The sequence below is a fragment of the Plectropomus leopardus genome, chromosome 4 (assembly GCF_026936395.1).
Source record: "Plectropomus leopardus strain MGB_pleo_1.0 chromosome 4, ASM2693639v1, whole genome shotgun sequence".
Taxonomy (NCBI): domain Eukaryota; kingdom Metazoa; phylum Chordata; class Actinopteri; order Perciformes; family Serranidae; genus Plectropomus; species Plectropomus leopardus.
In genome coordinates this window covers 26,081,857-26,104,846 of record NC_142179.1, presented here as the reverse complement: position 1 = coordinate 26,104,846, position 22,990 = coordinate 26,081,857, and the positions used below count along the sequence as shown (strand labels likewise).

General features: G+C 39.5%; 1 protein-coding gene across 4 annotated transcripts in view; it reads left to right on the top strand.

The window, feature by feature from the left end:
• Positions 1-22,990, top strand: part of inpp5l (inositol polyphosphate-5-phosphatase L) — a 23,181-nt gene extending 191 nt beyond the window's left edge. Inside the window, exons 1-16 of one of the 4 annotated variants that reach the window (XM_042488292.2) lie at positions 3,150-3,662; positions 8,104-8,145; positions 9,235-9,335; positions 10,436-10,523; positions 14,050-14,113; positions 14,726-14,829; positions 15,156-15,208; positions 16,576-16,695; positions 16,993-17,077; positions 17,178-17,273; positions 17,358-17,432; positions 17,775-17,848; positions 18,622-18,733; positions 19,258-19,326; positions 19,407-19,466; positions 21,032-22,990. In XM_042488292.2, the coding sequence (XP_042344226.2) occupies positions 3,603-3,662; positions 8,104-8,145; positions 9,235-9,335; positions 10,436-10,523; positions 14,050-14,113; positions 14,726-14,829; positions 15,156-15,208; positions 16,576-16,695; positions 16,993-17,077; positions 17,178-17,273; positions 17,358-17,432; positions 17,775-17,848; positions 18,622-18,733; positions 19,258-19,326; positions 19,407-19,448 (1,185 nt within the window). In that variant the 5' untranslated portion in view covers positions 3,150-3,602 and the 3' untranslated portion in view covers positions 19,449-19,466; positions 21,032-22,990. Of the gene's footprint in view, positions 1-3,143; positions 3,663-8,103; positions 8,146-9,234; positions 9,336-10,435; positions 10,524-14,049; positions 14,114-14,725; positions 14,830-15,155; positions 15,209-16,575; positions 16,696-16,992; positions 17,078-17,177; positions 17,433-17,774; positions 17,849-18,621; positions 18,734-19,257; positions 19,327-19,406; positions 19,483-21,031 lie in introns of those variants that run through there. The other 3 variants (XM_088076956.1, XM_088076955.1, XM_088076954.1) reach the window with 3 other exon arrangements.

Sequence of the window (22,990 nt, the reverse complement as noted above, 5' to 3'; positions counted from 1 at the left end):
TAAGAGTCTTGGACCCTTGGCTCATTGCACCAGTTTTGATCAGAACCATTGTAATCAAACGTGTTTGTTTCAAAACAGTGCACAAACAATGGTAGCGAGATGGCATATCACATTGACTACCTGTAATCTTTTGGTCTGATATTAGAGATATTCGTTTTTATCCAAAAACAAGAATGAACAATCTACTAATGTAGCCACTCTCCACTTTTTTTTTGTCTTCACTCTCCATTCTCTCTTTCTAAACTGTAGAAAATGACATGCCGATTTCGTCACAGCTCACACTTCAGGTCATGGAGAACCTGCTATAATTTGGTTCCAATTGGGAACCAAAATTTTCGGGTTCTTAACCTATTTATTTTTGGTCAAAATTCTCTTAACAGTTTAAAATTACGTGCAGGAACAGAATCCTGTTCAACATTTGTGTAAAAGGGGTATGTTTACAATATTTCAGATACTCTTGAAAAACTTTAGAGTATTTGAAGGAAATTTCTGTCTGCTGTCTTCATTACTTTTCTATGAATACCCCTTGTAGTTTGAAGTTGCCATTAAAAATACTTTATAGAAATTGCAAAAACATTGAATCAAAATTTTAAAATTAAAAAAAAAGCAGCCATAGGAAATCAAACTAAACAATTGATCTTAAAAGTTTAGGGTGAGCCAAACATATTTAAATTGCAACATGTCCCACTGCTAAACATTTGCCTTTAAGTTCAATGTGCTATAAATTACACGGACTAATACGTTTGTGTTTTTTTGAGTTTTTACCACTTTTATTTCATCCGATGTATGTCATTTAAAAGTTTAAATTATGTTTCTTTAATTGGCAAATATTTTCCCAAATCAAACATTTTTCTTTTGATATTTTTTAGAATGTAATGTTTTTGCTGTAAACAGTACTGCTTTAATTAGCTGCTGCTTTTTGTGCTATTCTTGGCAAGCCGGGACATTTCCTGTCTGATTTATCATCCAGAAGGCACCAAGCTGCTATAAGACAGTCTGGCATGAGGATTTAGGGCTTTATTTTGAACATCATATTTTTTGCATTTATTCCCTAGCATACAATGTACTCAGGATCCAGTCTAAATAATACCTATTTACATGGATGTATGCTGCTGATTCTTTTGGCAGCACTTCATCCAAAACCCAGGGCTCCTCTCCCGGCTGCAATAAACCACTGCCTCCATCCTTTCAGAGAAGTTTCCCCTTTAACTGTGTTTGTTTCCAAACCGGTGATGGACATGGCAGCATTCTTTTGCATCTCTGTTGTAATAGGTTCAAATGGATCTGTTGACGTTAGAGAATAAAGCACACAATGCTCAGGGGAGGAGTAAGAGGAAGCAGGGAGAAGAGCTCTAAAGGCTGGCTGTGAAAACCATGCCATGGTTGAACAGCACACTAACAGCACTATGGAGAGCCAGAGTTGGGCCCCCCAGCATGCTTTGCTTTACCCTGGGCTGGATGCCACAAATCCACCAACTCCAAATAAGACTTTTACAGCTCTGTGCTCTGCTGCGCATAGAAAGCTACTGTAGCATGTTGTAAAATATTGCGGTTACTCTGCTGTTGTCATGGCTGGAAATTGTAGGAGTTGTGCCGTTAAAGAGAACATGACTAACCTTTAAGTCATGCACATTAAAAAGAAACCACTCCCAGTGATATGCTGGCTTTACACAACAGCAGCACATGGGCTGTACAGTTGTTGCATTATATGTGAAGGTGATAGTGGTGATGAGGCAAATAAAAAGTTTAAGCCCCCTCCTGTTATATATCTGTGTGAGGCTTTCCAGTTGCAAGACAGCTAGGGAGGGAAACAGTTTAAACAAAAGCAGAGTTTTTTTGTTGTTTTTTTTTTTATTGAGAGAAAGGATTTTCTCAGAAAGAAAATGACTGACTTCCTGTTGAGCATACAAAGAGGCTGTGGTAATGTTGAGCACTGAGTTAACAGTCCTTTTATGTGTTTTTAGTGTCCTTGGGGAGTTAAAGAGGAACTATGGCTAAAATTTTCGAAATTCAGAAGTATTATTCCTATGGTCTCAGACACTACTACTTACAAATATAAGTAAACATGGCCAACTTTCGACCAAATATGAAAACTATAGTGTTAAAACTCAAATTTGTGATGCTGTAGGGCATTAAGTTTGGAACTGCTCCATAGACAATTTATTGGTAAAGATGTTACAGACCGAATCACTGTGACACCATGCTAACAACAACAATCACTTTGCTGTAGGCATTTTGAAAAATTAACCTCAAGAAGACCCATGCACAAATGTGTTAACCACATTAAACACATTCGGGAAAAAAAAAATATCTCTGCTTGCAACTGAGTTGGGGGTGTTACTTTTTGACCTTGCCTTGTAAAAGTATCCAATATAGGGCAGGGATACTTAATTTGCTTTGCTTTGGGGCCACTTTTGCAAAATGACAGGAGGCCAGGGGCCAGTCACAGCAGCCCCATACATGTTTCTAGAATTGTAATACATTCCTTGGATTTTAGGATGTTTCTAGAATTTTTCGATATTTCTAGGATTTTAGGAGTTTTTTTTTTATTTAAGGATGTTTCTAGGATATTATGACATTTCAAGGATTTTAGGACATTTCTAGGATTTTAGGAACTTTTCCAGGAGTTTGATGTCTTGGATTTTAGGACATTTCTAGGGTTTTAGGGCATTTCCAAGATTAGGAAGTTTTTAGGATTTTAGGAGGTTTGCGGGACTTAAGGGCACTTCAAGGATTTTCAAGGGTTTTTTGACATCATGCACTTGGCTAGGGCCTCTGTAGGTGGTGTGGGGGATCCTCTACTGGCACTTCTTTCTGATAAAACAAGCTCTATTCCGATGTTCCTGCGCTACGGCACCTAATGTAAACTAAAAGTACAGAAGAAATTCCCTGTGCAAATAAATTCATGTAGAAAAGGGTTGGGGGCCACCTGGCACCCTTTGGGGAGCCAGATTTGGCCCGCGAGCCACGGGTTGAGTATCACTGCAATGGGGCTTTAGGTTGTAAGCTAAGTAGATAATTTGCAATACTGGTGAAACACACAGGTTTCAATGGCTGTCAAACGTGGTGTTATCCTCAGAGGAGTTACACTTTGGAGCACGACGTTGACTCGGCGCTGATTAACTCTACATAAGGAAGCCTGCTCGCAGTAAACGAGCGGAGGCGGAGCACCGGAGTTGGTAACGCAAGGCTGACTGTAACTGCCTGGTCCGGTTATCTTTGCGTTTGTCAGGGCGACAGCAGATGCGCCGTCCATGCCGCTTTAAGTCCGCTAAGAAGCTCCTAGTCCAATTAACGGAGGGGAGGCGGAAATCCACGCATGTAGGCTATTAAACTAACTTACTGCTCCTTGGCTCGACGATGGATATGTGCGCCGCTTATGATGACGACCTGACACGACAGCCCGCCATAACCAAACAAGTTGGACCAGAAGCGACGCAGTACCACCAGCAGGGAGATGCCTGTGTGTTTTGAGCGGCGATAGTAGCGATTTGGGCTCACACATTAAGCCTGTATAAGCTCCGGGAGAGTATCTGTTATAGGCCTGCACGCGCGTCATTCGGCGGAGTTTCCTCGCGCTGTTGTGAAGGTGGATCGTTATCATGGAAACACACACTGATGTGCTGCTGGTCACCGCAAATGTCGGGTCACTCTTTGACAATGTAAGTAGACTGGTAGAGTAACATTAAAACTACACCGGGCTGCAGTGTTGCCAGAGGATTATACTTAATGCTGTTAGGCGGATAGAGAAATAATTAGTCGCGAGGCAACAGGAGGTGCGTTTTAACGTAAAGTTACCTGAATGGGCTCGTCTTACATCTTTGGCCGGATGTAACAAGTGTACTAACCTCTTCACACCTGTTACTGTGATTGTCATTTATTCGGCCTATGTTTTGTATCTAACAGTACACAGAGGACATACTCAGTCATGCTTTTTTGTCATGTTTTTTTCCGGTTGTCATGTGCTCAGTAATGTTCATCCGCCACAAAAAGCCACAAGCCAAAGTTGATTTATTATCACTCGTGAGATGCGTAAGTTTCACCTCTCACGCGACCAGCCTCCAGTCCAAGAGTACGCTTGTAAGGGAGTGTTTTTTTTATTTATGTGGGTGTTGATGCAAAACAGTGGAGGCATGTCAAATAGTTTTTAAGCACTGGGGAGCGACTTGTTTGTTTTTTCGTTGCATTGACTCCACTACATACAGTTGATGTTAATATAAAAAAACAAATGTTTAGGGTGGTATTTGTGGTAGAGGAAGGGCTGTGCATTTTACCCCAGTCACTCAGGGAGGCTCAAGGGGAGAAAAATGTTTAGAGAGGATCAAGATGAAATTCTAAAAAAAAAAGTCACACCCCAGCCACCCCCTCCTTTGTTAAGTCCCCAAGAGGCCGATGTTACACTTAAATTTGTGACCCATCAGATACGGAGACACAAATGTTGACATTTTCACCAAATAATTTACATGTATTAGAAACTATAGGACCTTGAACTTATGTGTAATGTGTCAACGCTTTAATTGTTATTTATTTATTTATTTATTTATTTGCTGGGATATACATATGTATATGTATACACACACACACTAATCCTATATAACTTTATATAACACAATGTAACACTTTCAAAAGTTTTGAAGAAAAAAAGCACATTGATTAGTCAGAACAAAACAAGAAAAATGTCTATAAATAAAGAGTTTAAAAAATAACAAAGGGGGTCGATTCACATTAAACTGATGAGATTACCTGTCACTATGTAACTTTTGTAAAACAGTAGTCTTTCACATGGATCTTGAGAGTCATCGGATTGTCATTTTAGAGTAAAAGACTTTACGTGTTGACCACATGTTTTTTCTTTACCTAATAATAAATGACATCTCATGTCATTCAGTACTCGGGTATGTGCGCCACCATAGTGGTCTTCTAGATGCTCCAAAATAACATTAGACTTTGCCTTCTTTTATTTACTTCCTCTCTGATGTGGATGTCCAGAATCATCATCACCTTGCAGCAGGCTGTTTGCGGTCAATCCTTTTTGAAAATTTCTGGTCATTTAAGGGAGGATCTGTGTTACACAATAGTTAGTTTAAAGTATCTATCAGCTCTTGTGGCATTACTACATCTCTATAATGTTATCTGAGTTATAGTTTATAACCTAATCTTATATGTTTGTTTCTTTAAAAATATATGAGATACCACTTTGTATAAGGGATTTAACACTTTAGTCTATAATGAAACTATTCTGAAGAGTGATTTTCAGTTTTGGGCTCTGCTGGGCTGACAAAACTTTTAGACATTGCAGGGAGGAGGGCCCTTACACTCAATGGAAATTTGGCTCAGGACCATGTTTCCGGTTGCCAGATCTGGCTCCAATGAAAACATGTTAGATCCCATTGTGGGAGATATGTAAACAGATGAATATCTTCCCCCAGGAGACTTGAGCTTTTCTACTGACTTAGCCCCCCGCCCCCCCCCTCCCCTATTTCTATAAACACTGCTAAATGTTCACCCAGGCTTCGGGATAAGAGCAAGACCTTAAGCACATCACAGGATAAATCCTATGGCTTTTACAGAGGAGCTGAGTGTCCTGTCAGAGCGGTTTAGCCAGTTAGCCCTAACTGCTACTCTGTGCCACTGGTAACATTGCTATGGCACACCGTAGCAGTATCTTGGAGATCATTGTTTCGTGTGAGCTTGTGTAATGACTATGTATAGACTCAGTTGCATTGAATAGACGTCATTGTTAGGCAAACTTTCCCCTTACACATACAAATGGTGTCAGACATGAGCATCACTTGCTGGAACACATTGATGCCAAAGACACATTTTAGCCAATTTTCATTACTGGACAGCTTGGAACAACAAAGCATTAACTTAATCACCATGCTGGATCCATTAACAGTTTCTTTGGAGCAGTGCTGCTGTGGAAACTCACTTAGGGCTTCTCTTGTTCAACGTGCTCGGTCTTGTTGCCTGACTCAGAGAGGAAAGCGGTTTTGTTGCTGCAAAGTGAAAATCCAATTCTTAAGATGTTTCAGGTTTTTCCCCTCAAATGTTTAATGTACAAACAGAATTGCATCTTGAATATAATTGCTGTATTTTGTCTGTAAATGATACTGTATATTACAGATAAATATGAATGAATCAGAGTTAGTAGACAGTGCTGGTGTTTATGTTCAGGAGCTCACAGTCTGTGTTTGTAGCCAGAACAATATTAGCGAGTCATCTCTGCCACGCTGCCATGCAAATACTCTATGCAAAGCCATTTCTAAGCTGGTACGAATACACCTGGCGTTGAAGAAGACAGCACATTAGTTTGCGACAGAAAACTACGAAAGGACATGTTCAGATGATGTTGTGTTGGTGTACTTTTTTTTTTGTCTTCAAAAAGTCAGAGAAGCCAGATTTAGAGTAAGAGAGGATTATCTGGTTTGAGAATCAAGATGCTTTTTTCAGTTTAATTGTGAGGTTATGTTTTATTTAGCATATAAGGGTGAGGGTATTTGTCACACATGTACAAGTGCTTTCACAATTCAATAAATTCAGTTATTTATCAATTTACAGCTAGATAAAGCAACACGGTGCGGCTATAATACTCGCAATGTAAAAAGAATTGTACCTGTGCTTCCAAACAAGGAAGAGTCTGCAATTAAGCCCCAACCAGATTGACAGATTTCTGTTTAGGGCTTCATAATATACATATATGTGACAGTTGGCCACTTCATCTTTCAGGTTTACAGGTGAAAAATAATCATTTGTGAGACAGCCAAGCTTTTATCTGACGTTTTCAGGTGATTTGCTTGGTTTGTTGTAGATTTGTGATGTGCCGGTTTTCTTTGGCATACCTGGCACCTGACATTTTGGAGGGTCACCTTTTGCAGATTTTCTTTCAAGATGCCTATCGTTTTTACCATCTTGCTTGCGTATCTTTAACTCTGTGTCTTCATAGTGTCCCAGTTTCAGTAGTGCTGGACTGCTGGTGACTGACGTTAGATGAGAACAAGTCACAAATCTATCACTAAGTTTGAATGCCCTTGTCTCAAAATAACTAAAATAATGAATGTGGATGCATAATGAATAATGTTGGGTAACTGTTTCTTAATGTATGTATTTTTTCTTTTTTTCCAATTTAACAAGCAATTTGTTGTATTTTAGACGTATGCAGAAAGCAGCCTAATAGCAGAACTGTGAACACATTAATATAAGTTTGATTTCCACAGCTTTTTCGCATTTTTTCCTAATATTTCACAGCCCTGTAGCTTTTTGTAAGGTTAGGCCTGTCTGCATGCTTCACTCATCTGTTTTACAATATACTGAGCTGTCAAGTGGCCATGACATATAAAACTCAGTGTCAGGGATGATGTGAGGACGGTGACCTGATTATGACAGGGACAGCCGGACTTGGATGAGACTACATCCTGGAACATATAATCAGTGGAACAGACAGGAATATATTTTCAACTCATTCCCAGAGTTATAGCTCAGGGTATTTCCTTTCTGTGATTGATTACATCCTGAATTCCATTTCACCCGTTAACTTTTAATGCCATGAGACTATACTGTTTTTTAATGAATAAATATATATATATATATATATTTTAGGGTAGTATTCTTTAAAACGTTAAAACTGGCTCCTTTTTTCAGTTGGTAGAACAATTTGTGATTAAAGCTTGTTTGATCAATATTTGTGGTAACAACAGATTAATTGAATAGCCTATGTATAATGAGAAAGGAGTCGCTCAGATTGACATTGTTATGATAGAGGCATCACAGCGTCTGTGAACCACCAAGTAGCATTATCTAGCAATTTTTTTTAACATTAGCATGTCAGATAACATGCTGAGCTATTGTTTTTGCAGTATGTTTATATGTATGCTACAACAGTATGCAGCATAGTGTATGAATAATTAACATTGTGTTCAGTGGCTGGTGTTGTTTTATGATCATCACTTTTTTTATACGGTAAGAACATGTCAGTGTTGTGTTTACAACTTGTTGCACTGACCAGAAGTGCCCAAAAAATAAAAATAAAATGCAGGTTTAGTGTTTGATTTTTTTCTCAGAAATACTGCATGCCTATAATCTTTTTTCTTCGTCATTTTACAGGTGGGTGAAATTCAAAATGAATGGTTACAGGAGTTGTTTAAGGTAAGTTTGGCCTCTTCGTTCTTGCATTAATAATTCACAGTTTTAAACATTTAGTATTTCCACTCATCGCTGGTAGTGTCATATAATTCCCTCTTAGATTTTGTGCACAGTCTGGTGCAGAGTTCCTGCAGACCATTAAAAAGCCTTAAAAGGCATTGAATTCATTAATCTACAAACAAGGCCTTAATTGGAATGAAAATGTCTTAAATCCATCATTCAAAAGCTTTTAAAATGCTAAAACAAGAGAAATAGGATTTAGGGATAGGAAAATATTTGTTAAAAAAGATTTTTTTTTAATAATTTCCCAAATGCCTCTTGCATTAACGTCACCACATCAGGATAGTGGAACCAACAACACTCATGTTGTGTTTCCAGTCAGGATGTTAAGAGCAATGTCTGCTAGCTAGCTGTCCCTGTACCCTGGATGACCTAGAGTAATACAAATTCTGTGATAATTGAGTATTTAACCACATTTTCACAGAAAAGTAAACCAGTTAAGGCAATACACATAAGGCTTGGCAAAATGGAAATCAAGGCAGAGTGAAAAATACAACATCGCTTAGAAAACAACAAACGGCAGGTATTAACCAATTCTGTCCTACCCTTGTCTCCAGCATGAGACTAAACAGTCCTGTACTATGTTACAGAAAAAAATGTGAGCAAAACTGTGCTAAAATCCAAAGTAATGCGGTTAGTTCATGGGTTTCTCGGTCTTAAATTCAAGTCTGAGTGGCATTAAAAAAAGTGTTATATATAACTTATTGATAGCTGTAGGAACCCTGGGCTGGTGCAGGTCAGGCAATAAAACTATTTTATATTTGGCTCTGGCCCACTTTTGCAGACTTCTTGCATCTTTACATCAGCGACATCTTAACATGCACAACAGTCTGTACTGGTAACCCTAACCCTGACTCATAGTTATCTGATAAGATAGTCACACCAGAAATGTAATTAATAGAAAAACTTCACATGACCCCTAATGGTTAGTTCACTTCATTCTGTAACACACACTGTTGACCCCCTTCACTCCTCATTACTCTGTAATGTAAGACCTGTGGTCTAAGACCTGTTTGTGTTCCTTTGTTGAAGACTATCCACAGCTACAAGCCGCAGTTCATCGCCCTGCACTTCCAGGAGGTCGGAGGGAAGGACTACATGGTCAACATGGGCCATGCCGATAACTTTTTTAGGTAGGAATGGTCCTACCTATGTCTTTGATGTTATCATAAACCTTATTAAAAAGAAAGTTCTTCTCTACTTGTATACATATAATGCAGCAACTGACAATTATTTTCGTTATTAATTGACCTGAATATTTTCTCCATTTATCAAGTAATGGTTTGGTCTATAAAATGTCAAAAAGCAATGAAAAATGCCCATCACAGTTTCCCAAAGCCCAAGATAAAATATTTAGATAGCTTTACTTTTTCACTGAAGGCTTTCAGACCCAATGATATTCAATTTACAATCACAGAAAACCAAAAGGCATTTACATTTGAGATGGTAGGACCAGTTAAATTTTGGCAATTTTGCATAAAGGTGTACTGTAAAGGAATTGTCTGCTACTAAAATATTTGGTCCCTCCTCCCTATACTACACGTACATTGCCTACACTGCAAGCTACTTTTGTAGCAACATTCGACAAAATGGAAATGCTGAAACATTAGCAAGCTAATTAAACTAACCGCTGGCAACTACCTGTCTGACAGAAAACAGGCCAACTCTGTATCCCTCTTCATCCCAATCCTCTCATTTAGTGCTCGCCAGTGAAAGTGAAAGCCAACAGCAGATTCACTGTCATTTTGAAACAAGCTTTGTCTTCTTGGAGTTTCACCTCACTATATTTGTGGGGCTTGTTTCCACTGTATTTGAGATTTTTGTAGCCTCTTAGGTTGCATGCTGCATACAGTTTGACACCTAGTCGCTGCCTTTTTATGAAGTCCAGACCTTAACCTGTGCGCTATGCTGAGGAACATCCTGAACACAGCAAAAAGAAGAAAGCAAATAAGCAAATACAGGCACAGAGTACACTTGTTCAATGCACGGCTGCATACTTTAAGTGGGTCATAAATAATTGTTGAGAGGTATCATCTTTTTATGAGTCAATAAATTTTCTTTTGGTAAATCCTGCATAGCATACCTTTAAAATAAACTGACTAGCAAAATTCTAGCCAATTTTTTTTGTTCACTGACTATTAATTACCTGATATCTCCAGGCATACATCAGAGGGAGAAAACTTTTTTGCTCTGTTCCCTAAATAAAAGCTCTGTCGTGCTCTGTTGTTTACAGGAGCATTGAGTCCAGTGAGCAGATGAGAGACTTTGACAGGGTCTGCATTTATGTGGACAACCAGTTCCAAACAGAGGAGAGCTTCACGGTAAGAAACACACCAGCAGTCTCAGAGTCAGAGTAGTTCACAAGTACTTCCACTAGGTGGGGTCCTCCTCCATGTTAGTGCTCAGAGGACGTTGAAGGTGTTCGATATTGAAAAGCTTCATGGTAGTTTGAGTTTATAAACCCCAGTTGAGCAATAGATGGCATTTTCATTTGTCATTATCTGTGTAAGATCATTTTGATTGGGAAACAGCCACCATCTGGCTGCATTTTTAGGTCATGTCAAAAAAGAAGTTGTGCCAAATCCTAATTTCTGATGTCAGTGTTAAAAAATATGGACAGAGTAGAGCTCCCTTTTCTTTTTGCAAAAAATAGAAAACCTAAAAATGTCATCAAAAATCAGAGGGATTAGACTCGAATTCGGTGTGCTCATAAAGCATGTTAAAGCAAATCTGACTGGAAAAAAGTTGACCTCTTGTAAACAAGTTTTTTTTTTTTTTAAACAAGTGCTATCTTGGGATGACCAAGCAAAGAATGTTCTGTATGTGTTTTCCATTCCTGAAGAAGATCAGGCACAAACAAGTTAAATCTCACACTATCAGATCATACTGTAAGAAGTGGGTGTACAAATTTTTCCTGCAAATATGATTTGTTGTGTGTGTGTGTATGTGTGTGTGTGTGTGTGTGTTAACGGCCTGTGTTTCATCCATCAGCGCCCACTGCACACTGTCAGACATGCACACCCTTATGTTAGTGACATAGATCTCAGAGATGTAGCATGAAACAATGTAGCAGCTACACAGTGTGAGCACAAACAGAGGAGACGTACTTAAAGACAGGTTTGTACCTGCATCTCTTATCGTCATCTATCCTTGAACCCAGAGTCCAACTTCATAAATGACGTCTGACCTGCTGCTCTTCACAGCCTGGCAGGACACTGCTGGGATCACGGGCCTGGTCTCAATCTCCACACCTGTCATTTTTCAAGCTTTCAGCTTCTTCTTTTTAGTAACCTCACGCAGTTCTTAGCATTTTCTTTGTATTTTTACTGTGATTCCGAGTTGCACATGACGAGTTTGTTAGTATCAGTTCACCTCAAATTCTGCCCTGGTTGGGACTAACACCTCCCCTGTTGAGAAAAGTGGCTGAGTGTTTCTTAAACTATTAACCCTTACTCCTCCCATGTGATACCCCCACATTGGACGTCTGACAGTAGGGGTCAATGGCTGCATCTGTAGACTGAAGGTGTGTGAAGTAAAAAGGAGAAAGTCAATGGCCAGGTGTGGGGGAGACAGGCCAAAGTCAATACATTTAACTCTAGATTAAAACTATTGATCCCAGCCCATTTGTGCACGATAAATAAAGTGTGAGGTGGGGGCAGTAGAAGACAGCTGGGACTAAGTTTCCCCTGCGCTCGAGTGTTCGCACCCTCCACTGTTTGCCCTGAGAGGGTTGCAGCCCCCCCACCCCTCCTAATGCCTCATTCTCATTTCGTTGGTGCCACCTGCATTGATTTTCAATTTGTTTCCTCCTGGCTGCGGATCATCAGTTATATGGCCAAGAGAGAGTTTGGGGGGTTCTCCTTTCAGAGGGGCTGCAGGAGTAGAGGGGGCAGACTTGCATGCATTCTCAGTACAAATGGTGTTTTGATAAAAAATCACTTGTAAGTCAATATTTTTTTATTAAACTGTGCACAAACCTGATTGATGAAGATAGGTGTTTGGCAGAGTATGTGGAGGAGAATGTGTATCTGTGTTTGAGTGTGTGTGTGTGTGTGTGTGTGTGTGTGTACTTTGCAGCACTCTTTAAACAAAACATTGCCACTTATCCAACATAAACTAAGCCATTTTTTTCCTGAGCCAATTATCAGAATATGGACCTTGTATCCCCTGCATGAATCATAATTTTACTCTTTTTTGTGTTAACTAAAAAATTACACGATAACTTTTTTTTTTAACTTGCTCCTCAACTTGCTCAACAGCATTCTTTGGTCAGCTTTTAGTTTTAGCATCAACTTAACACCCCATCAGACCCGTTCAAATAATTCCCTGACTGGAAGCTTACTTTGGACAAGTTGGTCACTAATTGCCGCTCACAGAGACACTTCCATTTTATTAAATGAGGATGACTTTGGCACGAAAGATAAATGATCTCTTCAGGGAGAGATCTCTCATGCTCCGGCTGAATGTTTGTGAGTGTGTGTGTGTGTGTGTGTGTGTGTGGGAGGGGGTTGCATAGCGGTCCGTCACGCCCTGAGCCCTCAGAGCGCAGGCTGATTTTTCTTCGGCCTCCAGTCACAGAGGCAGCGTTGGCAGACAGCAAGCCTACTGCTTAATACCTTTTAAATTGTTTTAATTTTCTGTCTTTATTGATCTCACAGGGCATGATTAATCAGATCAGTGGAGCAGGCAGTTAGTACATTAAAAATTGTCAGCCCCATGTCAGGGATGATTGGGTGCTGAAGTGTGTGTATGCGGAGGGGGGGGGGGTTCATGTGGATGTGTTGCGCAGTTATGTGTTTGAACGTCTCTATTCTTTAAAGTTTCATGTGTCTTTCAGAGAGTAACAATATACTGTGTCGCATTGGTTCGTTCAATACGAGGCTCACAACTCAGCTCACATGATGGAGAAATGAACTATTCAATTTGTCTTCTCAGAGGTTGAGTTAAGATGATGATTTTGATGTTTAAGTCTCATTGTTGTGGTAAAATACCTCTGAATAGATCAGACAGAGCTCAGTTATTCTAATTAAAAGCTTAAGCTTATTGCTACCATATTGAGAATTAAAATATGTATTGTATGAATTATGTATGGATTTTCTTGCAGGGTTCCCCTGGACCCTCAAAAGGTATTACATTATTGAATCTAAAAAAGAATCTATTTTAATTAGCATTAAAATATCTTAAATAGATCTTTTAAAAGTCTTTAAAATGTTAAGACTTAGAAATTAGGATTTTATGAAAATAAAGTCAAAATAATTGGTAACATCTTTATTTTTCATTTTTCCATTTTTTTAAAATTGTATCGAATACCTCCCACAATAACACAGTGCAGATCAGGATAGTAGAACCAACAACGTTCACTCTCTGCCAGCTAGCTGTCACTGCACCCTGAACGACACACAAAACTGCAAATTCAACAAAAATTGGCTATTTTACCAAGATTTCACTGCATTGCTCTCTTTTCAAGACAAAAAAAGTTTGTTTCAAGAAAAATGTGGGCAAAATTGATTTTTACTCTATGTAACTGATGTTGTCTTGTGTTTTTATTCTTCAGCTTTGGTTATTTTAAGTGGTCCTAAATTTCATTCTGAAATGCACTTAAAAGTCTTAAATCTAATTTTCATTAAACTGAAGGATCCCTATTCTTGTGTTTCTGTGTTCAAGTTCCTAAAACTAAACCTGTCTACAGCAACATTAAAGGTGTAACTTCAATACAAATTTATTAGATCTTTATCAGGACTGAAAACTACTGCACTTTTGTGATTAAACTGAAACTGATATGTACTTTCTTTATGATATAACTTTTTGTTAGATAGAAATATCACATTTATTTTTCTCTCTCCGCAGGCTTTAGGGAGCATGTACTTCATTCACAAGACACTGAAAAACATCTATCAGTATGATTTTAAAGGTAAAACTTTACTTGTTATGCATGAAATCTTGCATTTATCCTTATCATTCAACAGCCGTAATCATATTGTTTTTCTTCAACAAAAAAAAAAAACAGGTAATTTTAGGTCTCAACATAAACCACTCCTCTTGCACCCTGTTCTGTGTTGATAATGGCTCATAAATGGCTCATACCTTCAGTGGAATAAGAGCAATGTCACGTATGATCGGCAAAGCTCTTGTCATTGTTTAATATCAGGAACTTGAGGACAGTTCTCCGTGTATAATGACAGTTTGATGGCTCAGCCCTCCCAGCCAGATATTTGCAAAGAACCTGAATTTAAAGTGGAGCTGTTATTTTCCTGCTGCATAGTCCAGTCACGTTAGGCGTGAAAAAGCTCCTCAGAAAAGCTTATGGAAGAACCATAAACATCCTGCAGCTGCCACTGGCTGTGTGGCCCAAACCGATTGTTGTTCACCAAACACAGTCTAATGGCTCGCTTATAGATCCTCTCATCACGTATGCCGCTCTGATGAGGTTAACACCAGTTTATTGATTGCTGTTTGCATGTTTTCTCACTCTTTTACATGTCACCACCCCTCTCTCCCACCTCCTCCTCTCTCCCCCTCACAGTTAAGGATTTTAAAGCAGTGTCGGGACAGAACAAGCACGTGGGCGCTCTGGACGGGGTCACCACAGTGGAGAAAGAAAAATTCCCAAAGAATTTCTGGCCTGATGTGAGTATGTATGCATGAGTGTGCATCTGTGTATGCCTGCATTTTTTTTCTGTGTGTGTGTGTGTGTGTGTGTGTGTGTGTGTGTGTGTGTGTGTGTGTGTGTGTGTGTGTGTGTGTGTGTGTGCGTGTGGGTGTTGGGAGGGGTATGTTAGGGCCAAAGGGAGATGTTGGGACAAATGAGTCTACTGGGGCTGAAGGGGCTGTCTGCCCGCTCTGACAGGGAGATGAGACAAATTATGTGAAAGAATCAATAATTATCAGTTTGGCCCTTCAAAGACACGGCTCACTGCTGTTTAGTGACTCACTCTCATTTGTCTCTGTTGCAGTTCAAGTGGTCCAGAAAGGGCTTCATGAGGACCCGCTGGATCATACACAACCAGTACGTACCATGCGCTGTCCTCACCTTGATAAAAAAAGAAGTCAGCCTTGGACTCATCTCACTTTCACTTTTGGTTGTTTGTTGACTTTTGTGAAAATCAAGGTATTGGAAAAATGATTTTAATAAACTGTGATGTGACCATGATGGTACTTGGACAGCTTTGAAAGCCGTGTTCATCAGTTATATCCCCCGAATTCATTAATACAATGAAACCCTGGTTTAATTCAGTAGCTGTCAAAGTTCTCTGAAATGAGAGATGAAGAAAGGGAAATCAGGAATGACTTAAATCAAAGGACAGTCTGTTTCCAATTCTGACATTATTGTTGTCATTATTAGGCTTTTTTTCAGTAAAAGTGCCATACAGTACTCAATTTTTGATGTTAATAAAAACATCTATATTTATTTTTTTAAAACCTCACTTATGAGAAATATGACTTTGTTTTTCCATATAATTTTTTTTAATTTAAAGCAGCATTTTATTAATATTTTTGTATTAACAGATGATTGCACATTTTGTGGTTGAATTTGCTCAAAACAGCATTTTAGCATCTTTTTAGCTAATTGTTTTGGTTTTACAACCCACAACACATTCAGTAACAGTTGCTCATTCCTGCAGTGGCTCACTCTCACACCATCTGTTTTCTTATCACTACAGTCACTATTTTTGTTTGTGTTGTCTCCTATAGTATAAAAATGTAGAAATTATTTAGTTTGTGGACGTAACCATCCAAGTAAAAGTTATCAGCAACTTTACATTTATGCATAGCCAATGCAGCATGGTGCCCTGGTGCTGACTGAGACCATATGCTGAATGTAACTGAACTGTTAACTCCTTTTTCTGTAATTACAGTACCAAACAATATACATTTATAATGTATTTTTTGACACAACTGAATTGAAATTAAAAAGAAAAAAAAAAAACCTAAATATGCACCAGAAACAAACCAGGACAACCACGCGATGTTGCTGCTGCAGCTGCCTGTGTTTTCTGACAACTGTAGTCACTATTTGCTGTTGTCACCTGGGGGGGAATAACAAAAGAAACCCACAATCTGTGTGCCACAAGATCATGCTGTGAGTCAACACAGCTCCATTGTTGGATGCACATTAATTGTTTTCCAGTGACAGCCAAAGAAAAGGAGCGACCGCTCGGCACAAAAGACAAATGTGCTTGTTTGTAGACTCAGCATTAACACGACTGCACTCACTGATAAGAAAGCTCCTCATGAGTGACACCCGTGTTGGCACACTCACACACAGACGCGTTCACCTTTCAGATGTCAGCCTGTGGTGTTATCAGAGTGTTTCCTGTTTCTTTCCTCCACCTGCTACATATCACCATATTTTTGTCACTGTGTTCCCCACAGAGGTCTGGACCTGGTCAATGTCCACCTGTTCCACGATGCCTCCAACCTCATTGCCTGCAACTCCAGTCCTTCCATTTACTCAGCCAACCGCAAAAACGCTCTCAGATATGTCATCAACAGGTCCGATTTTCAGCTCTACACAACCGTGACAACATGACATGCAAAATGCACGAGATGATTACAAATACATGCCAAAAAAACAATCATCTTGTTTGACTGAATGTCCTCTATAAATGGTGTGTTTCTCACAGCCTGTGCTAATGTCATCATGTAAACAGGATATTTAAAGAATATGGACTATTCAGATGGACTATTATGAAAAAATCAGTATCATATTCTTATGATAGACATTAACAGTATAGGAGAAAAATGCCCAAACATCTGTGTGTGATTCCTGACAGCGCTATTTTCCTCCAGGATATCAGACAGCCGCTTCACTCCTCTGCCTTTCCTCCTGTTTGGAGATTTCAACTTCCGTCTGGACACACTGAGTGTGGTCCAGGTATGTAACAACTTTTCTCCTGACACTCAGGTGATGAGGACTTGTATCAACCTGGTATTTTGTCTCAGACCTGTCCTTGTGTTTGTGTTTCTGTGAGTAGCATCTCTCCACTGCAGCAGATGTGCAGACAGTGAAGAAGGACTGCAGCAACGAAGTGGAGAAGATCATCTGCGAAGAAAAAGACAATGACCACCAGGTGATTAAAACCAGTCCAGTAAAGACTAGTGACAATTCATTTTCAGTGCTGCTTTCACTTCACCTGCTTTCATTTCACCTGCAGGTGCTGCTCCACATTGAGGAGAAGCTGTTTGCCTACCTACATCAGGCGGTTTTCAGAGAGGACAACGGCAGAGCAGTGAGAGCACAGTTTCAACTTTCACCCACACTGTTCTGAGCTCAGCTACACCGCAGCCTCACAGAAACGCTGTGTTGTGAATATAACCTATTGTACAAGAGGCTGCCTAGCAACAATCTGATATGTGTTCACAGATGTTAGATTAGACCCTGTCAGCGGAAATACAGTCCTATGAATGACATTACAGTAAATACAAAAGCTCGGAGGTAAACAAAACAGTGATAGCTTTGACAGTAAACTGGTTTTTCACCCGTGCTTAACTTGCACTCACTCATGTCACGCTTGTTTTTATTGTGTTGAGATTTCCGGCAGCGCTAATCAGCAATGACCTCTATCCCTCAGCTTCTGAAGTATGACAGAGAGGTCGCTGCCTTTCATGACGTTATTAGTGAAGAGGACATCAAGTTTCCACCCAGGTAATTGACCTAAATGTTGCAGACATAATATGTATAAACTCCCATCTCTGTTCTTCTAGTGGACTGTATAAAGTAATGGGTCGTGACATCACCCATTGGTTTGTGGACCGTTGCCATCTTGGATTTTTGAAGCGAGTTAACCACATTTCGATCGCCGCTAGTTTGTTCGGCAAGGTGCATTTACAGCTACGATTAACTGTGATAATGGTAATGCTAATTTTTGCCAACAAAACAAACCAAGCAAAAACAAACATTAAAATGCACTAGCATGAAAAAACAAAGGCCTTATAGGTGCTTTTAATACAACCTAACAGAAAGAACACTCTTTTAAGCAACCAAAATGCCACAATTAAATTTTATGGACCTAAAACACACCAACAGTGACAGCTACGGCTATGCCAATACTCTTTGAATCTGTGGTTGCACTGTGGCTACGCATCAATTGAAGTCACCCACCTATCTCTTAAAGTCCTGCCCCTAATAATGCATAACCTAAGGCCTTAATAACATTTAAACAGGTCATGAACAGGGAAATAAGTCATAGAGGCCAAATCTGTTGTTGTTGTTTTTGTGCCAGGCTGTATACATGTTCTTTTCACATGTAAAGTGGTCATTTTAACATGGGGGTCTATGGGGATTTACTCGCTTTCGGAGCCTCAAGTGGCCATTCAAGGATCTGCAGTTTTTGACACTTCACTGTTGGCTTCATTTTTCAGCCCCGAAGTTGCCCCTCGGTTGTTATGCCTTTAACACGCTTTGTGTCTCCCTCTCAGCTACCCCTACAGTGAAGATTACACTAAACCGACCCAGTACATGAACACTCGCTGTCCTGCCTGGTGTGATCGTATCCTCATGTCACACGCTGCCCAAGAGGTCATTTACAGGGTCAGTCAGAGCTATTATTACTGCTATTGTATTTAAAGTTGCAGTTCATGACTTTCTGCATGTTAGCTGTTTAACACTTTAGCAAAAATTAATGCAGGATTATGTGAAATGTTTGCAGAATGTGTTAGTGTCTATTGATACGCCTTAAGAAATCATAAATCATCTTTTGGAAGGAGTAGATGGTTACCATGCTCTGTTAATTTAACAATATGTTAACGTAGCAAGGCAAGCTTATTGCAAACAGGCAACCACTGCTTTCAGACAGCTGTCAGAAAGATATGACCACATTATCCTGTTTGAGGTGAGCAGGTTGTGTGTTCCACGTGATACATTTCCCCAGTCATTCTATTAAAGAGAATTAGCATAGAGTTTGCTAACTGTAAAACTATTGGAAAAACCCTGGTCGCAGTTCAGTGCCAAAAGTCGCACCCGTAATTTGTGCAAGGTATCATGTCGGCCAAGTATAAGGTGCATCAATGTATTTTAATTCCTTTATTACTGAAAGAGTTTATTCCTCTTTTCAGGGAGGTGACAGTGAGAAGAGCATCATTTACAACACAGTGGGTCCTAATGTGTGTATGGGAGACCATAAGGTAACACTTTGAACAGCTTGTATATTGTGCAGGCAAACTAACTAACCATGTAGAGTAACTCCAGTCTGTCTTTCTTTTAGCCGGTTTTCTTGTCCTTCTCGCTGAAGACAGATGACCATTGACTGGGATCCTTCTCCATGGTAAGAACGTGTGCCGGTGAGTGTGTTTCTGTACTGTACAGCATGTGGAGGTGTACGTGTGTCTATGCTGTGATTCCAGAAGGGGGGATTCAGTGTATGAGAGCGATCACAGTAATCTTGCTCCAGTCCCCAGAGAGCCATAACCCAGGCTGGCCCATTGGAGTTGGGATATGAACTAAGATGAAGTGCCTGCGGGACACGAGCGCTCCTTTGTGTCCAGCGTTGTAGGACCACAGGCGATCAGCACCTTTCTCTGATCTATGTCTATTGAATCCTCTCCACTGTCACTGTGGCTACACACTAAGTGCATTGCAGCGCTTTTCATTAATTACCATCTTGATGGTCGACCGGAGAGACATGCATTGTACCAGACAGCGTATTGGCATTTTTACGGCCATGAATTTTGTTTTGCTGCCGTTTAAATTTATTTTTTTAGGGATGGACTGCTTTTTCATGAGAGTTCCTTCTTCAGAGTTCTGCAGAGTGATGAGTCCCCGCGATGAAGGGACTTAGAAGATGCTGCAACCAGCTCGCTTTTCCTTTTGCGTCAGACATTGTGAGATGCAGAACGAGTATCAGTATTTCTCAGGCTACAATCTATGTTAATAAAGAGTATGTATGTCACATATTGCATGTAGTGTACGATCACGTGGCATTAGCTAGCCATATTTCTTAAGGAAGGTGTGCTTGTGTGCCTATAATGCAGATTTCAAGTGCTTTTAATGGGCTCTGACTTAGTATTAAAGGAGAACTCCCCAAAAAATATAATTTATATAACAATGAACTGTCACACAACTTGTGCAGTATAATGCAAGTCTCATTTATTCAGTCATACGCTCAGTACTTCCCAAACAGACAGAACTTTCTGCCAGGGTACTGAAGTAAAAGTGAAACTTACCCATGATCTCTTTAAAGGCAGACTCCACTGACAAAAACATACATTTAATCCAAACTAACCCTTTAAAACACCAAAATCACGCAAGAACAAATTAACTGATCAAGGCAGTGGTAGACCAGCAGCTCCTGCTTCTGAGGTAAAATGACATTTTTTGTCAGTGTAGTGTTGCTTTGCAGTATGGAGAAGTTTCACTTAAATTCAATTCAGGCTGTCTGTTTGGGAAGTATTAACCATATGACTGGACAAAATACACTTGGATTGTACTGTACAAGTTATGTGAAAGTTTGTGTTTTTATATAGTTTTGCTTTTGCTAAACGCAGACTCCTTTGACTGTAATTCGTAAACAATTTTCTCCATTTTTGGATTCTTTGTTCTTGGATTCTTTGTTGCAACATTTTCTTTATGAATTCAGCGTAACAAATGGTCATTGGGGAGGTGAAGTATTCCTTTAATAGTCATTTAATAGGGTAGAGTCTTTTTATAAACCCCATCAGTAAGATACTGTATCCCCACACACTGTATCCTGCATCTGCACTGTGATCTAAATGTAGAGAAGAATTTCCACGCTGCTTGAACAGAGTCCTGTCTGCAATCTAATCTAATCTCATTCATATGTTTGTGTTTCTGTTGATGCGTGTATGGTGTGTGTGTTTGTGTCTTCTGCAGGTCTATACCCACACCATCCTCACAGCTCTGCCACAGTATCAGTACCGTCAGCATGATGGTAACCCGCCACAATCTCACCCATCAACCAGCAGCGGCTCTCAACACAGTGTGTCCCCGCTGTTAAAACCCCGTCCTCACATCACTGGTGTCCCACAACTCACCGCCACATACTGTCGACCACAGTCCAAGTGACATGAGCACAGATTTATCAGCAGCTGTTATGGATTTCGGATGCAGTTTTCCAGATTCTCGACTCTCTCCCAGATCTTATGTCCCCTGACTAAAAAGCTCAGCGTCACAGAGGATGTTCCTGAGACGAAACAGTAATGTAAAGACTGCGGTGTGATTGTTTTTTTTTCTTAAATACACCTTTTCATACAGGCAGTATCAGACAAACCCCAGCCAAGGCATCACAAATGTCCTCACTTCTCTTCTGCCCTAAATAATTTATCAAATCCCTCCAGACAGTGAATAAGAATCCAGCATTGTGAAACTGATCTAAATAATTATAGCTAAACATTTTGAAGAACATTTTTGTGATTAATTTTGAGCCATTAATATTAAATGGAAAACAAACACACAAAAAACCATGGGATCTTTAATATTAAGTACTGAAGCAGTCCGACTGAGTATGTGGGCTTTTATTCTGAATTTGATGCCATTTTTAGTTCAGGTATTGATATTGTGAAGTTTACTATCACTGTAAGCAGGATTTTACACCACACTGAAACACAGTAGAAGAATGCTGCTATATCAGTTTCCCATTGACATGTTTGCTCATATATCATCTGTAGATAAAAGGACATCTCTGAAGGATATCAGACTTTTTAGCTACTTTCTCATGGCGGCTTTAACTATGGCTCGTATCTCATGGTCACATAACAGGATCGGAGGTGATTTTGATGAATGTATATGATGTAGAAATTACACTAGACTGCAAACAAAGGCCAGTAACATTTTTAAATTTACAACAAACCGGCTGCAGCTGTTTTGTCTGTGTATGAATGCTGCGGTAGGAGATGAATTTATTAATATAACAGCAGCAGAGTTTCACCATGTTCAATATAAAGTAACATTCTTTTGCTGTTTATCTTTACCATCAAATACCAAGTGCTTTATTTCACACGCTACAACTCAGCAGTTCTCTGTTTTGGGGTTTTTGTTTTGTTTTTATTTTAACTGTCCTCATTCGAAGACAGATTTCTTTACAGTTTGTCTGCACCGCACGACATCTCTTTCCTGAAGTTCTAGTTGGCAGCGACAGTATTTCATTGCCAAAAGAGTTATACTTTAGTGCTCACATGTTTACTTGTAACTGTGGTAAGAAGTTTGGATGTTCACACAGCTTCACTTCACAAACTTCTGTTTATACACAGAAAAAAGACATACGCACACACGACACAGGAGGCACTGTTTGCTTTTGAATTGATTTTTGTCTTATTTTGTATTGTTGGTTTATAGTCTCCTGCTGTAGCACCAGTGCTGTGTAATATTTTTGACGTGTGAATTATTGTTGAGATATCTTTCGATATGTCTATAATAATTACTAATTTGGAATAATTTAAAATATGTTTGTGGTTTTCATTCATTCTCTTATCCATCAGCTGGAGCCAGTCCCAGCCGACATGTATTTTAATTTTTTTGAGTGTTTTGTGAAAGTTATTTTGTCTTATACAGCTTTGGTGGAACCCTCCATATTTACACAAAAATACTTTTCATGCATTAATTCGCAGATATTCATTTCTCAGTCACGTGTGTGGGACTGAAGCCTCGCCATAACAAGATTAAGTTCAGTGATGCAAATGTTTGTGTAGATTGAACAGTTTTTAGCAGTTCACTGTTGATCAGTCATGGGAGTGAGGTGCATTTTAAGGCCAGTATTACATTCACATTAACTCTGGTCAAACACTACATCATTGTCATATTCCACTTTTGTAAATAAAATATTACCCTCATAAA